Source organism: Phoenix dactylifera, chromosome 6 (assembly GCF_009389715.1).
Source record: "Phoenix dactylifera cultivar Barhee BC4 chromosome 6, palm_55x_up_171113_PBpolish2nd_filt_p, whole genome shotgun sequence".
NCBI classification, from domain to species: domain Eukaryota; kingdom Viridiplantae; phylum Streptophyta; class Magnoliopsida; order Arecales; family Arecaceae; genus Phoenix; species Phoenix dactylifera.
In genome coordinates this window covers 4,536,737-4,558,406 of record NC_052397.1, presented here as the reverse complement: position 1 = coordinate 4,558,406, position 21,670 = coordinate 4,536,737, and the positions used below count along the sequence as shown (strand labels likewise).

At 36.8% G+C, this 21,670-nt stretch overlaps 1 protein-coding gene across 2 annotated transcripts; it reads right to left on the bottom strand.

Annotated features, from left to right (window-relative positions):
• Nucleotides 1-5,067: 5,067 nt before the first annotated feature.
• LOC103702560 (1-phosphatidylinositol-3-phosphate 5-kinase FAB1A-like) lies at nt 5,068-18,137 on the bottom strand. 2 transcript variants are annotated; one of them, XM_039127196.1, is made up of 11 exons: nt 17,435-18,137; nt 15,267-15,998; nt 14,869-15,022; nt 14,443-14,787; nt 11,639-12,592; nt 11,220-11,551; nt 11,004-11,127; nt 10,739-10,897; nt 9,139-10,650; nt 6,585-6,851; nt 5,068-5,666 (listed from the first exon to the last, which is right to left on the bottom strand). In XM_039127196.1, the coding sequence occupies exons 1-11, from the start codon at nt 18,037-18,039 to the stop codon at nt 5,340-5,342; spliced, it is 5,511 nt and encodes a 1,836-aa protein (XP_038983124.1). In that variant the 5' UTR covers nt 18,040-18,137; the 3' UTR covers nt 5,068-5,339. The 2 variants fall into 2 exon arrangements, with proteins under 2 accessions (XP_038983124.1, XP_038983125.1); XM_039127197.1 differs by having other exon boundaries at nt 11,220-11,485.
• Nucleotides 18,138-21,670: the final 3,533 nt, after the last annotated feature.

Genomic DNA, 21,670 nt, shown 5'->3' with positions numbered 1-21,670 from the left:
TCTTTTATACAATGAGCTTAACTCTTCCGGCATGGCGAGGATGGCGATGCCAGAGCAGGCGGTGGAGGGGGAGAAATCAGCATTGCGGACGAAGGATGAGGGACGAGAAGAGGCCATAAAACGATTTTTTTTTTTTTTTTTTTTTGTAAATAGCCTTGAAGGATATTTTGGTTTTTTAAAAACTGTTTTATAATAAAACAAACTGAATTACATTGCTATTAGAGTAATATCTGTAGACTAGCTAATATTTTTTTTTAATTTCAACAAAAAAAAATTCCTATTATTATCTTGTTGGCATTTACCTGATGCTAATATTTGCATTGCCCAAACCTTACAAGTAGAAGTTTTGGATGATTTTTAAAGACCTGTACTTAAATTCAACATTATCAGGGGTTAAAACAGAAGGGAGAAAACAAAATGTCTTAAAGGGGCCTAAGCATAGAACACCAGTTATATTACCCTCGCAGGCTCACAGCCATTGGCTCCATCGAGAAAGGGAACACAAAAAGGCAAGGAGATAACTCGTGCACCAGTACGTGGTGTATTGCACTCACATCAGAGGAGCAGGAGATGGCTCCTGCTTGGCTTTCACAAAAGTGCACTCTTTTTATCTTGGGGAAGGAGAAAGGTTCTTTAAGCCCAACCTATATCAAGGAACATATTCAAGTCTTAAGGAAAGCACAACAATAATAAATAATCATCGCATAGGCTTCTCTATGTGCTAATGAGAAGAAAGGAGTAACATTTTCCTGCTTTAGCTCTTTGTATACCTTTTTTTTCATTTGTTTTTGTTGCCCAAAGCTTGCTGCTCAGCCTTGCAAGCGCACCACACACATCCTTTAGTAATCCACTATTGATAATTTAGGCTTGGTAACCATAGGATTTTCTTTTTGAGGGATGTTATTTTAATTTGTGGTCCTTCGTGTTGTTTATGTGGTCCTATGTAGTCGGTAGCACATCAACACAAGCACTGAAATCGTCAAAAACGTCATTATTTAGAATCATGGCATGAAGGTTACAAAGACTAGAGGAAAGGAAAATTGCAACCCCATATCTGCAAGTTCAAGACTTTCAGCAAGCTTAAAGAGATCGGTCCGACTGTCACGGATTGGGTACACATACTCAATGTCTGACTCCTCTGTACCGATAAAATCCTAAGTTCGAATCATGATAGGATGTTCTAAAATTTTTGAACCATTGTAGGTGTGACCATGGAAGTGTTTGCGATGTGTCATAGTGGTTTTGCAAGACCTTGCACAGAAGCCAGGTTACAAGGCCTTCGTCTTTTTCACTTTTTCTTTGGCTTGATATCTGGCCTTCGAGCTTAGTTATTAATTTCCAGTATAGCAACATCATCTGAAGCAAGCATCTATTGTTCAATATCTAGTGAAGCATACGTCTTAGTTAATACCCAAGGGCTAGCACCATTTTTCCACCAAAGCAATCTCTCTCTCTCTCTCTCTCTCTATCTATCTATCTATCTATCTATCTCTCTATCTCTATCTCTTTCTCTATTTATCTATCAATCTATCTATTTCTGTTCTCGATTTTTTTGGTATCCAAACAAAATAAATAGGTCTGACTTTTTGGGTCTTACTGTTTTGGCTCAACTATAGGTCAGGTCAGATTCAGGTTGATAGATTGTTTAATCAACCCCGCTCATTGTTATCCCTATCTTCAGTATAGTTTGATTTAACTCTTGAAGGGAGGTTGACGATAGAAGCCATGCTACTTCACATTGCACGCATTCCTGAATTCAAATCTACGAAACTGAATATCATCCGTGTCCTGAATGGCAGAGCAAGGTGAGTGATTTTAATTGGGACTTGGACAGCTTAAAAATCGAATGAATAGCAAAGCTGATTAGCTTGCAATAAATGAATTCAGAAAGGGTATGGATGGAGTAAATGAATAACAGGGTGGAGATTATTCCAGGAATGTTCACTCACCAACAGGCAGGCATTGCTACATGTTCATGTTGTCTGTGTTCTTAATAAGTTCATGAATACATACCAAAAAATCAAACATAGCCAGGGCTTCAGATTTGCACTCTAGTTGGTAGGAACAGACGGGCCATTTTTTAATTATTTATGATGTAATCAAAGGAAAGCTAAACAAGGAGACAAGGCCAAAGAGAGAAATATTACAAAGATTGATATGATGAGGAGAGGATATGATAGACCGCCTAGCCAATTAGGCATCCATGATATCAAACTAAGCTTAAGAATCACATGCAAAGCCCTTATTCATCATAACACAAACCTATTATGTCAAAAATACCAGTAACCCTAATTTCCAATCTAAAGTTCCCCAACATATTTTGGTAGAATAGGAATGATTGAGTATCCAACCAACCATCCCCTTAATCCAATGGCTGTCAGACGTTTTTCCCTGGATATTGACATCACAAGAAAGACCGACAGGACTGCGATCAAAGTTTTCAACTTTCAAGCTTACTAATGGCGATATACAACATGACAGAACATCAACTGGCTTCAGTAGATCCTGCATGGTGTCAACAGGGTCTGTTCTCTTATGCTACAACCCCAGTAGTGGGGAAAATCATATTAGCAACCAGCATATGATCTGCATTCATTGTTCTGAGTGAAACAGTAACAGGTTAATGTAAAAGTTTCCAACAGAATAGAAAGGGACAAGAAGTAATGTCATCCCTCCTTCAGAAGACACATAAATTATGCTTTGTTCTTGAAATTTGTTTACTAATCTAAAATCATCTTCCTCATCCTTGATCTAACTTCTTCCCTCTTCTAATACTCTCACTGTGACAAGGACAATTTCACTATTAACATACATCTAAATGTTGAGAGTACCAACATCTCAAAATTCACAACATTTTTCCTGATAGACAGACAAAGATCAATCTTTCAATAGGTTAAATAAATGAAATTTTACATGAAAACCAATAGAATTCAACAAGGACAAATAATGTCCCATGATTGGATCAATTACATACTTCCACCAGCCAGCAAGATTAAATAATATATACAATTCAAAAGAAATTGAGGTCCTCCCCCGAAATCAACAGCCATTTAGGTCTATTTTTTGTTGACTGAAAATTTTATAAGCAGCTCTTGGTTCCAATAGTCATTTATCCCTAACTTATGGTTGAACATGTATAAATCAGACAGACCTACATTGAAAAAAAGAAAAAAAGAAAAAACTAACCATGTGCCTAACTGCATATAACACATGTAACATCAATACATTTCAGGGGGCACATTGCACACCAGCCAACCTAAGCCAAACCATGATGAAACAAACTGTTCAGACTCACCTTGGTTATGCTTCCAGGGTGTTCACAGCTTGTGCTCGTACAATGCTCAGTCCCAGCATTCAAGATCGGCTCATGAGCCACTTGAACAAGCTAATTCTCAAGCCGAGCTTGGGCAAATACTCAAAAATCCAGCCAGTATTCAAAATCAGCTCATATATAAGTCAAGTCTCAAATAGCAGCTTGAGCACCAGCTCCTTTTCCATAACAAATGTGCTTCAATTAGCCGACAAGCGAAGAGATGTTCATGAGTGGCATGGTTCATTTGGAACCTACCCACGCTAATCCTAGAGAGCAATACGTTGAACCCACCTTTCCTTCGATCCATGTATGTTACAATGGTTTACCATTACAGCATCATATGTAGGTGTTTATATTCAATAACTGAACAGGATTATTTGTAATCAGCCGAAATTACGGGAACTTATACCTGTAAAAAATTAAGTAATATAATTAAAATCATAACTGCTTTGCATTTTTCATTCATCTTCCTTCCCATTATAACTTTGTGCAATTTCAAACTCCTCTTTGCTCATGTATAGCTTTCTCTACCTCTAAATTTGAACTATGGACTCATCACCAAGGTCATAAATTTATATTACCGTGCATGGCCAGACAACCTCTATTGGTTCCAGCTGCCCCTTGAGCTAGTAGTGCATTACTCCATTTTGCTTCAAGCACAATTCCATATCGTTATGATCTAGACAAGTTACATGAGTAAGTGCTCATTCACAAAATCTCTTATGATTCTCAGCCATATCACCAGCACACAACCCAATGCTATAACAATGCCCCCATGCTCTCTTATAACCTCCAATGATCTCTTGGGTTCTGTTGAAACAACAAACAGCTCCATCCAGAAGCATTTGTCCAATATCTCTTTCTTTGGCTAAATAAAATAGAAGATAAAAATTTTCACTCCAAATACATCATGAAAAGAGAAAAAAAAACATAAACAGTGACATATTCAAAGTATGTGCTTTGAATTTTCAATGGTTAATGTGCACATGTAAGTGAGATCAAAATCACAAAGATTAGAAAGGTACTGGACATATCATAAAATGTTTAATAAAAGAAATCTGGGGACAAAAACGAAAAGGAAAATTATTTCCATATCATAATCACATGAGTGATGCTAGACTACATGCACATGTAGGTAATATTTCATCAACATGATTCTTGCACCACAAACTGCCCCATGAGTTGTAGACGACACCTTAACCTTAGTTTGGACAGAAACCAGGGGTGGCGTGTGATCCAAGTCTGACCTGATCTAGCACTGTTCTTGTCACAAAATTTGCATGGCATACAAGAACCGTTCAACCACACAAGTGGACATGAGGAAAACCTCTTGTTGGGGAAACTTAGTTTAGTGCAACAAGAACCTTGAGAAGGACATGTAGTTATCTTTTTAAGAGTGTGCAGTGGTGAATTCCAAGACCCAAAAAAGAGCAGAGATAAAAACACCCTTGTAGCAAGTGCTTTTCTTAAGAACAGGGAAGCCATGAGTAAAAGGATTTAGTTTTCTTGAAGAAGAGGTTGATGAAGGATAAAGAGGTTGCTACTTGAATAGAGGGCTTACTGCCTTTGATAGGAGAGCAAATGAAGAAGTCAGTGCCTCAATAAGAGCAGCCAAAGAGGAGCCTTCATAGCATCCAAGCCAGGATTCCTGGATGGCTCTGGTTTTGTTGCAGTCAACAAATCAGCGACTAGAGGACAGGCAAAAACTAGAGCGTATAGAACTTCAACATAAAGGCAAAAGATAAAGCATAAAATAAAGGTAAAAGACAAAGCATAAACAACTTCCTGTATTGTATATGCGGAGGTTATTTAATAGTATGCCAATATTCTCTGGCATGTAGAAGGTGTTGTGCTGCATCCTCAAAAAATAATTCACAAACATACAATAGAATACGAATGAGGCTGCCAACTGTAGGGATAAAAACAAGAATAAAAAAGGAAAAAGGAAAAAGGAGGAATATATGAAGGAAGCCCTAGAAAGATTTGTGATTCCCATACTTACATCTTGAAATTTACAGAAACTATCTTATGTTTCGAATGAACCATCCTGCTGAATATCTTGACAGGCATCAGTCTGTGAATTGTTGGGGATAATTGTAGGGGGTGACCACTGATCTGGGACCACAAGAAAATATGCAGACATGGCCTTCCTGAACCGCTTTTTGTATTGCTTTGGTGAAACCACTGTTGGAGACACATTCTTCGGCCCACCCAAAATTCCTGAAGCTTTCACCCATGTCTCTAGGTGTTTGTCCCACGTATACTGCCTCATGAAATCTATGATTCCCAGTACCAGTTCGTGCTTCTCCTCATCCACTCCAACCAGTAAAGAGTAATCCATTACATCTATGGACTGTAACATCATTAGCGATTTATGTATAAGACATTTATCACATTGACTTTTTAACAAGGAAGAAACCGAAATACAGTTCAGAATGAGCAATAATTGTTAGTTCATTAGAAACTACAGAAGGTCGGAAAATGGATATTTCCTAACATAATGAAATGGAGTAAAATAAGAGGGAAGAAGAATGTGGCTCCAGCAAATTTTAGAACAATAAAGGAAATACACAAAGGAATGGCTTTAATGTTCCAAAGGTGTAACTAAATTGGTTATGCCCCATACAAAAATACACTTTGAACGATTTAAGCCAACAAGCCATGTTGTGAATCATGTTCTGGATATCTCAAAATATATTGAAATTCCGGTGAGTTGAATAGTTTGTATCCATAGTTCAAAACAGATCTTTATTTTGTTATTAAAAAGTATTGTTTGGTGATCACTTGATGAATAGAAATGAGTCTCTAAAACATTCAAAGATTTTGATTACAAGCACTAAGGAGTCATAGATCATTGAATGGTGTTGATTACCAAGTTTCATGCCTCACCATGTAACTTACCAACAGGGCACAACCAAGTTGATTATGCTCTAGGATCATTAAAGCCATTCTGAACTCAAATAGTTAGAGAGAATATAGAAATTTGAAGAAATAGACAAAATGTAACTGTAGTTAGAAGTTCAAATCAGAAGGTTAAAAGTTGAGAAAAAAAAATTTAAGGTATAAATCTGGTATGACTATTTCCTGAGAGAAGCAATAACATTTTTATGATTACTTCAAGTTATTTTCAGCGTCAAAATGAAGTATTCTAGCAACATTGCACTGCAGTCAGGAGTATAAATGAAGATTTAGAAAACATGGAAAATATTTTCAACAAAGTAATAACCACCCTGATAATTTAGCCAACATCAGGGTCAATTGCTCTACTCACCGCGAGGAATGAGGTATCATTCCAAACAGCTCTCTCCAACAGCCGCTTTGCCTTGTTCCCCACAAAAATTGGAGAAGTTGGCATTGATTCGATTAAGTTTTGATCAAGAAGTACTTTATTGTTACCACTTGAATCTGGATTATAGCGTGACCTTGAAGATCCCTTTAAGTCATACAACCTTGTCACATTCCTTCCAAACAAAAGATTCTCCATAACCAGCACATCCATCCTCAGTTCTTTTCCACCCTTCAGGTTCCTTGATGTAACCTGTATAAAAGGTTTGAGTAAAGCAAGCAATTACATTCCTCAAGCTATGGAGATATGAAAATGTAGTGTATAAAACTAGCAAAAACAAGTCGTAAGAAAAGCTGATAAACAATTCCACTGGGATTGCAGAAAACAATGATGAAAACACAGGTACATAGTTTCCCAAAAAAAAAAGCTTAGCAAGATCATTTTTTATTAGATTATTCAAGATTCATAGAACTGAAAGCTTTGTTGAATACTACTAAATATTGCCATGCATGGTGAAACTTTATATTCTCAGCATCTTTTTTATGGTTAATGCATTTGTTTAATTGTTAATGATTTTATTTGTTTCTAACCTAAGCTATATGTACCTCCTTCAAACAATTTCTTGTTTGATAACCATCATCCCCACAATATCAGCTTCCTTCAACTTGATTAGTTGTTGTAACTTCATGAAACACCTTGTTCTTATTTGGGTTGATCAAGGATTTAAGTATTGCAGGCTAGTCACATGCTGGCCTGGTGCTGCCACATTACACATGATGCTATGCTAAGCAGGACAAATGCTTGGCACACATGGCTGCATGCCAATATATATTGGCATATAGCCAATATTTCACCAGTGCTATTTGCCAATAGGGCGCTGACATAGTACATATCATGCCTGCGATGCGGACTGGCCTTAGATCCATGGTATTGATATATCCACTCATCTCCCTATCTCATTTCTTCATTTCAATTTCATTTCCCTGAGTTGTTCATCAATCCAATCCTTGAGCTGTAAACACACAATCATTCACTACAAAGGAACAAGATCTCCACAGAACTTTCTTCATGAACATCTGTTCTCAAAGTTTCTTCAGAAGTTCTAAATGGCTAACTAGGTAGATTATAGCGGCTCTAGAATGGTGTGTTTGATTATGTCCTGAACTGATGTAGCTATTGGATAGGATCAAGAAAACCTACTTAAGGTGGACAAGGTGGAATTGATTCACGAATTCAGCAATAGTTGCAGGAAATACAGCTAACTAGAACATATTAATGAGATTTGTAATGCCCCCTTATCCAATATCAATATTGTTCCTTCATATCCTCAAATAATGATATATGATTGAAGTTGATGTATAAGCACCTGGTACAGTCCTAGCCCCTATCCTTCCAAAGATCTATAAATTTGGTTCCATTCAATATCTAGGTATTTGTCCCCAAACTCTTTCATTAAAAAAAGGAGAGCCAGGTTTCTCTCTTCATTTTTTGCAAGATGATTTACTGTAATAATAACTGACATGTTCAATACTATCTATCCAGATGAATGAGCTATTTAACTCCTGATCCACCATTTAATTTCAAATAAAGGCTAGAAAATACACAATCACTCATTTTAAGAATTTTTAGATCACTTTCCTGAGGTTCCAAAGCTCTACTATGATTTCGATTTGGCAATTCAGCAGTTTTGGTGGTTGTAGCTCCAATTTCAAAAGCTTTGATTTAAAAGAAACTGTACAGACAGTGTACCATATCATTTTATTGGGACAATATATACCATATGATACTCCAAATGTTTATGAGGAAAGAGTTTTAGGACAGCTAAATGTGTCTCGGAAACTTTGCCTTGCTCTAAATGTCCCTGGAACATGGTATTGCAATATTTCCAACTCGTCTAAGAAGAGATAAATCCAACTTTAATCTAGAGGAAAAAATTGAAATGAAGAAAAAAAGAAATGACAAAAGATTGACATATATAGTTCATTTTTACAATTAATTTGATCCATAAATTAGTTCTAAGCCAAATTTTGAAATCAACCTTACTTTTCTACTGGTTTGGCCGAAACCAGGACACTTTGATTTTGGAGTTTCATGTGAAAGTTTAATCCATATTTTTCTACATATCAGTCTTCTTAAGGTGTTCCTCACCATATTTCAAATCCTTAAGAATTGGTACAAAAGGAGTTAAATATGTGATTCTGCAAAGAAAGAATTCTAAATATATGGAAGGAACTATATAATACGAGATACTTGTTCTCTAGTACACAACCAAGATCGTCAATCAAATTTATAGGACTATAACAGGATTCAAGTAAAACAAGCTACATGTTTGCTTCATCATGAACTATTTTGCCTCCCAGTTCTTAAGTTAATCTCAAACAAGTGAGAGCACAACAAATTATTTTTAAGCATGAAAAGCCATAAATAAAATCAAAAATTTACCAAATGAAATAACTAATAAAACTAAATATATTGGAAGGAAAAACTTAAAGAAAATTAAAAAAAAAATGAAAGTGAACATGCTCAAAATAGCAGATACCTGATAAATACCCAGAATCTTAGCCAAGCATGTGGGGCTTCTAGTGCCTATTGACTCTGAGAGGTATTTAAAATACTCTGGAGCAAACTTGATAAATGACTCTAGTTCAGTTTTTGTAACTTGTTTTATAATGAACCTATCATCCAATGATTTTGCAAAAAAGACATTGCTCTTGCCACCCTGTGCTCCCCATTTTTTACAATGACTGAGAGACCTTATGAAATCAAACTCTGATGGGCAGCAAGTTCTTCTTAAAGCATCAAAGCGTTTCGCATAATAACAGGTGACAGTATATTTCACTTTTCCAAGTGGGCCTTCATCTGCAAAAGAAACTTTGACATGCATTCCTTTTGTATAGATAAGTGGATCCAAACCTACAGAGCCCCTGCTCCCAGACAAAGACAAAATGCTATCGTCAATTGATCCAAAACTTTTGTAAGGTTCGGAAGTAGTTTCATCAAATGACTGAGATAGGTGAAAATTTCCGGACTCATAGGGTGGCAACAAAGGTGAAATTTCTGCACCATCTCTAGTTCTCTCCCGCTCATCTGAAATCTGAATATGATATTCAGGTGAGACAAGTGCATAAGAAATGATACTGGTTGGTTCATCATCATAAACTGGGATGACTGTGTCGTTGACTCCAACAGGAAGAAGAAATCTTGCCCCACCCTGACGCTCTAACTCCCGGAACAAAGGAACATAGACAGGATTATACTCATTGAGAGCAGTAAATCTTGGAGTGCTTCCCAAAATCCGGTTAAAAGGACGATAAAAGTTCAGAAAAGGCATTCTAATCCAGATTGAGAAGTCCTCAGCACTGCCCCCCAACTTGGTGAGCAATGCAGAGGCAAATGATTGAGTTATTTCAGCTCCACTTCGTTCGTCTGAATCCTTGGACACTGATGCTGCATCTGCAGCATCAAAAGAATTTGATGAATCCAACAAGCTTGCATCAAAAAGGAAAGGACCATTTTCACCTGTCCACTTTGCATCAAAAGTGTCTGATAGATTTAACATAATTGGAAACTGCCCATCAGAGAGGGTTCGACGGCCAATAAGACCGGTTTCTAAAAGAACTGATTGTTCGCTTGCACTTGTGCTGGTAGAAAGGTGGGTTTTGATTTGTTTCCCTTGAAAAGAATCCAGTTCTATACATCTTTGATGATCAGAATAATGAGTATGCTGATCATTGATATCCTCCTGATGGTTAACTGCATCTGTGCTCCCATTAAGGAATTCATTGTTTGTGAAATCTCCAGGAGAAGTGTCTGAACTATTAAAGTCTTTTTGTGGCTTCGGTCCTAGATTCAGATCTGTCAGCTTCTCCTTATCTCTTGTAATGAAACTGTTAAGAACTTCATCACTATCTGATCCAGCAGCAAATATCAACATTTGATCCCATAAATATGAATAAAAGATCAACTGCCTCTTTAGCTTATTAACCTCAAGAATATCAATGACCGGTTGCCCCTTCCTTGCCTCCTTTTTCAGTACTTTATGTAGATAATCCTAGAATGAATCAACAATCGCAATCAATATATGAATGCTGAGAAAAGAAATCAACCGAAAATTGAGAAGGGTGAGAACAGCATATCACCACAAATTCAGCCTTCTCCTTCTGCAGAATTCCTTCAAGTTCAACAATGTGATGTCTCAATTCTGGTACTTTAATGCTACCATTAATACTCTTTCTCTCAGCAATTTGGTGCAAAGCATTTAGAATTTCGTTGAACAAAAGTTCTGCCCCATCGGCCACCTGTTACATTGAAGTTATATTATTATCTACTGAAAAACAAAGTCATAAAATGTGAACAACGGTCAAAAAGAGGTGAAAACATCTTTGCTCGTTATATGCAACAGACCTCATTCGCCTCCTTCTGTATCCACTCCTGATGCTCATAATTGAAATCAAGCTTGGAAGGAGGCAGGTATACAGAGTGAACATCAATTGATGCATAACGGAAGCAAGCAACCATTTTTCCAAACCTGTCCATGTAAGAACAGAAACGTTAGCATATGAGACTGTTGTTGATGAGATAATGAATAAGGGAAAGAACAAAGAGTGAAGCATGAGGTACCCATAAAATCGGAGGCAGTCTCTGTGAAGAGAATGGCCACAGCTAGCCACCCTACTTGCAGCAGCATGATTTGAAAAGCTAAGCTCCAAAAATTTACCAAAAGATAAACCCCAAGCAGCATCAGACATCACAACTCTACGAGTTGCCGGAGGGAATCCACAATTACGAGGGCACCGTAAGCACCTATGCCACATCCAGATCTTGCCATCTCGTTCTCCTTTCAAAAGAATTTCTGGAAGCTTTCTAACAGATATAGTCAGACTGCCCTGGTGATGTGTGTAACAATGAACATGAGCTTCTGAAGGCATATCACAAGAATGGCACATATAACTCTGACATCAATAGAAGCTACTGTCAGTAATACAGACAAACTGTTAATAAAAAAAAACATTAGCATAAAAACATAAAGGGAAGATAACCTGGTCAAAAAGATGGTCGCGTAAATATCTGCCCAAAGGTTTATCAAAGTTTCCATAGTACTTGATACGAAAGAGATGTGAGCGCTCACAAACAGTTCCTTTCCACACACAACGGGTTGATAGAGAAACCAAAATACTCTGATGATCAGAAGGAGAAGGTGGGAACTCTTCCTTTATTGATGTGTTTTCAGGCCTCTGGTCAATTTCCTGACATAAAGTTGCCAAACTGGAGGGGCCAGGTTGCTTTTCTACCATATGATTGCTCTTGAATTCGGTATTGTTAGTCATTACACCAGACCTTTCTGAGGTCTCCAAACTATCAATACAGCTGCCTGGGACAACAGAGTCAAGCTCAATTGCGGAGTCATGGGGTCTAAATGTTTCAGCCTCATCACATTCTCCCAAGCAAACCTTATTTTTCTCTTTCATGGCATGATGTCCAGGAGAAGAATTTGAGACTGCACCAGATGTAGATAAAGAAGATATGGATGGCCTGCTTGTTGGTTCCACAACTTGCTCAGCCTGGTTGCTGTTCTCCACAGAAAACCCTTTAGTATCAATAGATAATAAGCTAAATGCAGAGGCAGAATCTGCCATTTGAGGGTTTTTGCTTTCAGAGGAATACAGTGATGTTGCCTTTACCATTTTGTCAGAATTCAATAATGCTAGAGATGAATCTGATGTATGGGATCTTTGAGCATCACTAACAAGTTGGGGCTTGCCAGCAGCAGAGCCTGTGAAGCCAGGTATTTTGGAAATGGATCTGTCGATGCTAGAAGGAATATCAGGCAGTGCCACAGTAATTGGAGACTTTAAGGGAAGTTCTGGTAGAGTAGCACCTTCATCTGCAAGAAAAGATGTTTCTAAAGCCAAGTGGTAGGCTGCAAAAACTCCATATTGGACTACATGTTTCACTTTCTTCAACTCATCCGTATTGGCTCCTTTAAGCAAAATCTGTGGAAGTTAAAGACACCAGCTGCATAAGTTGTCTAAACAGTGGAAGCATTTCAGTAAACTGTTCATGTACGCAATGTAATGCTAGTATAGATGGTGGTTATATTCCAGCATAAGATAATGAAGTCCTACACAATGCAAATATGATAGAAATAAAAACCACATCCATATACACACATATACATGTACTTATGTAGATATGTATAATTCCAACAATAAATTGGATTGAATACACATAGAATATGTAAACCCTTCATCTATGTTGGCCTTAACATGCTATTTAAAAGAAGCGAACCCTGCACATCCCATGCCAGACTTATGACTGGTATTCACATAATATGGCATATGTTACATAGAAGAATTGATTAAGAGAACAAGAAGCTTGGTCCAAAAGTCAGACCAATATATTCGAGAGTGGGGCCCCATTTGGCATTGTTGTAGGTAGTAGAGCTTTTGTCTTTAGAGCTTTTACTTCTAGAGCTTTTAATAAAAAGCTATGCGATGTTTGGTGACTACATGTTTGAAATACCGTGGAATTTGAATATCTATTTAGTAAACAAACCGAGAAAGTACGTTTAGTATCAAGAAATGACAATAAGGGCATTGCATAGTCCTTTCAAGTATCTAACTATTTGTACTATCAAAAGATGCTATTATAAAGTATTCTTAATATATAAATTATTTATTTTGACCTAGATAAATAATAATTTTTTATATTTATCATAAAAATCTAACTATATTTCTATAAATATTATTATTTTATAATAATATTATTATAATATATGATATTATTATTTTAACAAAATTTGATAATCATTGAATCATAATAATAATTATTATGGTAATAAGATAATATAACAAAATATAGTACAATATTATAAAATACAATACAATATTATTATAATAATATATTATTACATTATACTATCAAAACTAACAATTATTATAAAGTATTGTTAATTTGTAAATTATTTTTATATTTTAATCTTAATGATATTATAAATAAGATAAAAATCCTAATTGCATGATTATGGAAAAAAATCAACTCAAATGATTATAGCAGTAAAATGCATTTTAAACTAATTTAAAAATTCAACTTTGGTCTCTTGGTTGCCCCACAAAAAAAAAAAAAAAAGCTTCTCGACATGTCTCAAGTAAAGCTTTTGCTCAAAAACTCCAAATTGGGGCTTTTTCCCTAGTAGACTTTTTTTAGCTTTTGAAGGAGCCAATAAGTTGTTTCAAAATTTTTATCGAACGCCTTAAAATCATCCAAAAGAGCTTCTGGCTCTCCAAGGAATGCTCTTTGGCCCTCCAAAAGTAATGCGAAAAGGGGCCTAAGTCTCATAGAAACTTTAAGAAGCAGCCTCTTCGACATAGCTCTTCCATAAAACAATAATGATCAAATTAAAATTTAAAGCATCTTGTTAAATGACATGGCAGAATATTCCATATATACCTGGTAAAGATTATAGCTTAATAACTATTTTAAAACAAGAACCACCTAGGAACCATCTAAACCAGGAAGCACCAAAAACTAAATTGCAGGTCCCAGTAATTTTGCTCTATAGATTGGAGGTAGATTGAATAATGATTTTGTTCCCCAACGGGATTAATTATTTCAATTTTTCTCTAATTTATTCATTGATGATTAGAAAGAGATTTTGTAACAAGCTGCTATGGGAGACAAGCAGGTGGAGATAAAAGCACCGGTCGATTAGCATAACAGGCATTATCATCTTTGGATGCTGAAAGTCTACCTCATAATCCATTCAAATTTGTCACATCCAACTGAACCCCAAATAGAAGGTCTGAAACAAGCATAGAATTCCTGGAATGCATAAATGACTTACAGTGCAACCCAAGGGCTTCGGGCACCCTTCAAAAAACATCAAAGTCTTCATCATTTTCTTTCCTCCTTGCCCTGCACCACCATGCTCTTCAACAAACTTTTCCACATGAAATAAATCGCAGTACCCCAGTTTCTGAGATGACAGATGGTCAATAGAAGGCACTATCTGAGCACCAGTGCAGCGGGCTATACGCTCCAAGAGAGGCCTCTTGATATTCAAAACAAGTGAAATGTTCTTTGCCAGAAGATAATCTTGGGCAAACCGAGACACTGATTTCTCCACCAAAAGGACATTGGGGTGGTGAGCACCTATCTTTGCAACTGCCATTTTCAAGTGATCCATTTCCTGAACAATATGTGTAGCATGAGAATAAGCTACAAAATATGTGCAAACTCAAATGAAATGAAATTCCAACAGCTGACACACCTGCTGCAGCAAAGTATCAAAACTTGACAGCAGATTTGTTACTCGCTGGTACTCAAGAGCCCCTCCGAGAATTAGGAAACGAGGTTTTTCTATTTTGGATGTCATGCGCCGGTGTGCCACATTCTTCTTACATACAACTCCTTTTAAAACCGTGCTACAAAAATGACTGAAGTTGTTCAGCAAATTCATGCTGCTTAACAATATCGACTACTTGAATTTTAAAACACCAGTCAATATCACTTAGAAGTATTAGAAGCCAATTATTATATTGATCAATCAAGATTACCAAGAAATAAAAGTGCATCTCAAAAGCCAGTAAAGATGATATGAGACAAAATAAGCAGCAACATGACATATAAGGTCATATTCCAAGGAATTCAATATTATTGGACACTCACCTTTCACTGCGATTTCCACAAGCTAAGCACTTAACCTTCACATACCCACTAGGATCCATACCTCCTCCCTTGCTAGTGTCTGGCTTAAGGAGAGTAGCTGCTTCCCATGACAAAGATGTAATTATTTCCAACCAACTTCCCTTATCATTTTCCTCCCCCACAGGAAGATTTTCAACCTGCAGTAGTTGAGCTATCAAAGCCCTGAAATGTCCATCGACCACACTTTTCATAGCCATCTTGTGCTCTTCACTTGACCGATCTCTACTCCGGTACTCACCGCTGCCTAAGCTATTTGATGAGCGAAGATATCCCCACTCTCCGGAAGCATCTTCATCATCATCATCATATAGAACAGCCTCTCTGTCATCTTCTTCATCTTCTGGGTCAGGAGGAAGCCAAAGTAGTCCATTATTCTCAAAGTCCACAGGCTCTGCATCTGTATTTTCCATTCCATAGATGGAAGCAGCATCACATTCATAGCTATTATCAGGTTCAACTTCTTCCTCCATCTTATCAACATCTAAAGAAGCATGAAATTTTTTGTTGTCATGCAGAGGAGAGCAGATTTCCTTGGCATCAATATTTTCTTCAGCAGGATGCACTTCATTTGAATGGAAATCCTGGTCAATCTCATCAAACTCAACTTGGCCATAGAAGTCATCAGAATGCTGAAAACTTTGTGCTTCCAAATTAGAAGGGCATAAACCGTACACATCATCATTGTCGCTACTCCTATAACAAAAAACCAATGATGCATGAATTATAACAAAACCTTGAAAACCTAAAGAAACTAGCTAAATTCAACCTTTGTGTTTATTATGTGGACAATTTGGAAATGGCATACTATGGAATTAGGAAGTATCATTAGCTACTGACAAGATCAAATTAGGAAGTATCGCTAGTTGTAATGTGGAAAAACTTGAGATGGATAAAGATCAACAATAGAATAGATACCTTAATTCAATATCAAAATAGAGTATTGTAGAAGTGGCAAGATATGGCGAAGGAACATTGGAAAACATAGAAGAGACACCACCAAAGTTCATAGTCGAGAAAAGAACAAGATCAAGCACTTAAGAAAAGCATGACTGGATGAATTCATGCATCCAGCCAAGTTTAAAGGAAGTTGGTGTCAAAGAATTAAGGAGGCATTCACTTCATATAAAATTAGCTAACAACATTGAAGAGACAGAATATTAACAGAAAATATTGCCTCCATTGAGCAGTGTTACCTGGACACTCGCATCCAACTCTAAAAATTCGTGTCGGACATGTATCTGCGTCAGATTGAATCGGATACTTGGATACTTATTAAGTTCTTTGATAACCACTTTAAATATTGGAAAAAAGTTGAACTCTTCCAAAAATAAGTTTGATCCTCTAATATGATATTAGGAATGAGTAGTTGTTCTTTTTTGAGATTTGTTAAGGATGTAGATATTGAAACAACTTTGCAAAATATTATTTTGCTAATATCCTTAAGTTAATTGTTATATTTGAATGAGATAATATCCTTCTAACATTTTCTTTTTGATGTTTAAATAGATAACATTTAAAGGTACAAATATATAATTTAGTTAAATTTATATGTTATCCTATGTATCCCTATAACTCTCTTTTTTCCTCTTGCCAAGTCAGACAATTGGATACATGTTCAAATCTGATTCTCCTATCTGTGTCCATGCAACACTGCCCTTGAGAGAAACATGACACCAGACAAAACCATTTAGCATGTGGTTTAGATAAGTTTGACTGGTGAAATCAGATTTGTACATTGTACATATTTTAAAATTCTGAATCAATCTTTGTAACCACTTGTGTGTAGAGAAGATAGTTGAGCAAAACAAGATTATTAGTGTCCATCATAAATATTGAAAAGAAAAACAAGCTATGCTTGACATACAGGCATATCATGTAGACAAGATGTGTATAATATCATAATAAACAGAAAAATTATATGAAAGTATTTATTCAAATGTATTGATTTGACACAATGCAGAAAATGTATCACAGAAAACCAAAGAGTCAATTATACAAGCCAACAAATTTGGCAAGCTTATCAACACGCTTGCCATATGGATATCAAGCATGACATGAGTTTTTATTTTAAAACAATGAAGGAAACAAGGCATGCAAGCAGCAAATTACTAGCCAAAAGATAATTATACCTGTTCATAGAATAGCTTAATCGAGTGAGTGGAGATGGATCTCTAATGTCCATGCCCCTTCCATATATTAGAGCATCCTGATTATCTGCAAAGGTTTCAATATTTTCAGATTGGCCAGGACTAGGGCCAGAACCATATGGGACATGCTGATAAGGTCCAGTTGAGTAGGAACAGATGGTTGTGGCTGTGCTGTTAACAGTCCCACTGGACATGGTACTGACCAAACTGGTTGTTGAAAGTGAAGGACTAATGATTGGACCATATGCTTGAACCCCATTAACAGCTGCCGCTACTTCCTGCTCCCACTGTTTAAAACAAAAGTTACAAACTCGAATCTGCTTCTTTGCTTCTCGGCGACTCTTTGGGTCATCAGACAAAATGGGGATAGAATTTGCGGTGCACCTTCCACAGAAAATACGCCCGCAAAGACGGCAATGGTGTCTGCGGTTGAAGATTGTGAATTGTGAATCACACTCATAACAAACTCTACAGCTGTGGTCGGGCATCCAAAAGTCCCTTGATACATTCGCAGGCTCGGACCGTCGAGGGATCAAGGACTTCAGCATGCCAACTATCTCGGAGAATGCCTTATCAGAGGTTTCCATCGTTGACAGACCCTCCAAATCCAAGTCATTCCGAAATATTCATCTGATGCCACAAAATCAAATGGCAAAATTCACTATTTTCAACACCCACTCCCCCTCTCTCACCCCCCACCCCCCCCCCCCCCCCCCAACCCCAAAAAAACCCACCTCAATTGAATTATAACTCAGCTTCCTCTCAGGAAACAACCAAGCAGCATCTGTATCATGCCTTCTTCAGAACCTTTCAAATACTAGGCTGAATAAACTTACTTCTCGTATGGAATCCTGAGGAATCCTATATTGAAATTCCATGAACCAGCTGATTCTTGTAAATAAACAACCAGCAATTCAATTGAAACATACAAAAATAATAAGTTTGAAATCTTCCGGCCAAGTTTATAACAAGCATCAAGAGAAAGCTCCCATCTAATGGCAACAAAAAGAAAACCTCAATTCTCCCCAATATCCTCGACATTCTTACCATTCAAAGCAATCCAGATTCAAACCCTGGCTCCATGCGAATCAAAAACCCTGATTCCAGGAAATTCGAGTGCCCTCAAGGCACTTCCACAGCAAATGCTGGCCCCAGAATTCTCAAATTGCCTCTAATTCAGCCAACAGTACGAAGCTACCCCTCCAAAAGAAGACAAACAGAATCAAAACTGGTCACCCGTTCTATTGCCGAACTCAAACCCTAGTAATACAACAATCAAGCAAATGCTGACGCATCCCAAAAAACATTTTTTTCGTCAGAAACCATGAAACAAACAACAAGGAGATCATAATCAAATTCCTGCTCACGTTACAACCTTTCGTCCTCCAAAAACCGCCAAAAAATCTTATTCGACTGCCCAACTCTCTACCGGAATCCCTCCAACTGCCCCGGGCAATTCAGGCCGCGAGACGAGAAACCGCGAAGGACCCCATGGGCCTTGCAATTGCGGCAGATAAAACCACCACCGGATTAGGCTCTAAGGCCTAGACATCGATCCCAGAACCGATGGAGATGTCCAAAAAGAGCGATCTCTGATGAAAGAAGAGGGAGGAAGATATCAACCGGCACCTGTAATCCCCCGCATTCCCTCCCTCAACGCGTCACAGCGAATCGGAGAGCAGATTTGAACCGAATCCGCAGAAATTCAGAGCAATAATCTGGGAAAAAAAGATCATCAACATCGAACCTTTGATCCGTTATCTGTCTCTCTCCTCGCCCGTTCTTCCGCTTATTTCTCGCGCTTTCTCTACCCCTGTGGAAAAAAAGGACAGCCTCAATAAAGAAGGCTAATAAATGGAATTGTAAGTTTGATTGTTCGAATTCCACTTGCAGTTATTAAACGCGCCCCCTCGGTCTTTTGGTAAGTCGTTTGGTAAGTGATCGAAGTTCCTCCGCTTGGATGTATCAAGTCCGTTTGATGACTTCTTGCCTATCCAGCGATATGAAAAGTAAAACGGAGACAGTTTAAAATAAGCTGAGAAAAAAGTATAGCAAAACACTGAAGTTTTCTAAATATAAAAAAGTAATTATTGTATAGAATTTTCTGTCATTTTTTAAATTAAAGAATTGGACATTGTGTACTTTATGCAGCTCATACTTAGGAATACCAAGCATCTCTCCTCGCACTTTCTCATTAATATTCTTTTGATATTTAGAGTTATCACTTTTTTTTTATTTATATAATTTAATTTAATTTTTTTAAGTATGTGATTAAAAAAATATATCTCTAAAAGTATCGAGCATATTTATCATGTTGTATCAACTTAACCAAATATTTCTATAAATAATTGATTATGTACCTCGCATATGCTCAATGACCATGCATGATAATAAAAATATTCTCACTGTATAACCATTCTAATTATGAACATTAAAAATTTAGAAACTTATCATCCAGCATTTACAGCGATATATTTAAAATTTTAAACTTATAATTAATTTTAATCGCATATTCAATAGATCATTAACTAATAAGAAGGATAGCTATACCAGTGGATGCTATAGCGTAATCTAATTATTATAAACATTTTTTTGATTTACTATAAATCAAGAGTTTAAACAAATAAACATTTTTATTTACATATATAGACTTGTCATTACTTTTAAAAATAAAATACTAAAAAATTAGTAGACAAATCCTATCAAACCGGCCAATTATCTCACCATCAAATCTCAAAAAGCATATATATATATATATATATATATATATTCCCCTAGAATTTTAAAAGGTATTTAAATAACCCAGTGCAAACTGTGCTAACTTAAACAAGATTAATGATCTTTTGGGGACATTTAGAATCATTAACCATGGCTTCCTGGTTATGAAAAACAATAATTACAAGGTATTAGAAAAAGTCATGAAACCACGATTCAAAAATTGCTGCCCCCAATAAATGAGTTCGCGTGCAACTGCACATACAGAGAGAGAACAATCCGGTCGGTCCGGATGGCGTCCGACCGCGGCATCCATCCTCCACGCGCTCTGTCCATTCCCTTTGCCCCCCGTCGGGAGATTATTCAGTTTCAAACGGTCAAACTTTGTAATAAAGTAAACCGGTTCAGAGCCCAGAAATGTACCCACTGGAGCACCCGGAGCAGAGTCTTGTGGGACCACGTAGAAAAAGATCCTAATCCATCGCCATGGTTCTTTCGCAGGTCCAAGAAGCACCGTCCTTTTATTAATGTTAACTTTATAGACCGTTGAAACGTTTTGGGTGGGTGTCATGGCGGAAACGTGTGCATGGCGACTTATCTGAGGAGACCCAAACCCGTCAGTCCACGACGTCGCTTTATTAGTATTAATTGAGAGATGATCTGGACGGATACTTCTAGTCTGCCGACTTATTTTTATTATTATTGTTCAAGACAAACATCATATCTTATAATTGAGGTGACTTAGAAGTCCAAATGAGTATCTTTCTAGATATAATAAAATGTTTAGCTTTGATGGGTGACATGGTGGTTGCATGTAATTATGTGCACCTAGCTAAAGCCAAGTCATTGGGTAGGTGATGCATGACAGTGATAATTAGTAGGGGGGACATTGTGTTGGAGCTGAATACAGGTGTTTACGCGTTACTCACTCGTCTGTTATTGAAAACACCACTTTCAGTTCTACTTGCATGTATTAAGTATGTCGTCAGCATTCATTTTGAGCCAGGTTCGAACTCTTCATAAAATTCATAGTTGCATTACTTATAGCTTTCGTGTTCGTTAGGCAAAACTGATTTGAAATTTTCTGCTATTGATATCTAAAAAGACCGTGTAGGAAAGATCTGCCTATAGAAAAAGAATAATGTACATAAAAAATAATTTAATTATTATGTTTAGAGAAAATGGGCCAAAGCCTAGGGATCATCTGATTAGAAAATGATATAAAAAATCTATATACACAATGAAAACTTATTCTACTCATTTTATTGGAAAGCAACAGAAAAATAAAACACAAGTTCAACCATCCATAGTTTAAACCTAGCATGATAAGAGGACATACAATTAATGGAGTTTTGCTTTATAAAAGGCAAATGGTATAATTAAGAGGAAAAAAAAGAAGCACCGGACTTTCAAAATATAAAGGAAGTATTGAAGGCAATTCTGAAAGAGTAGAAAATTAATCTCTGGTTCTTGGAGTACTATTGGGATCTTGTGTGAGCACTT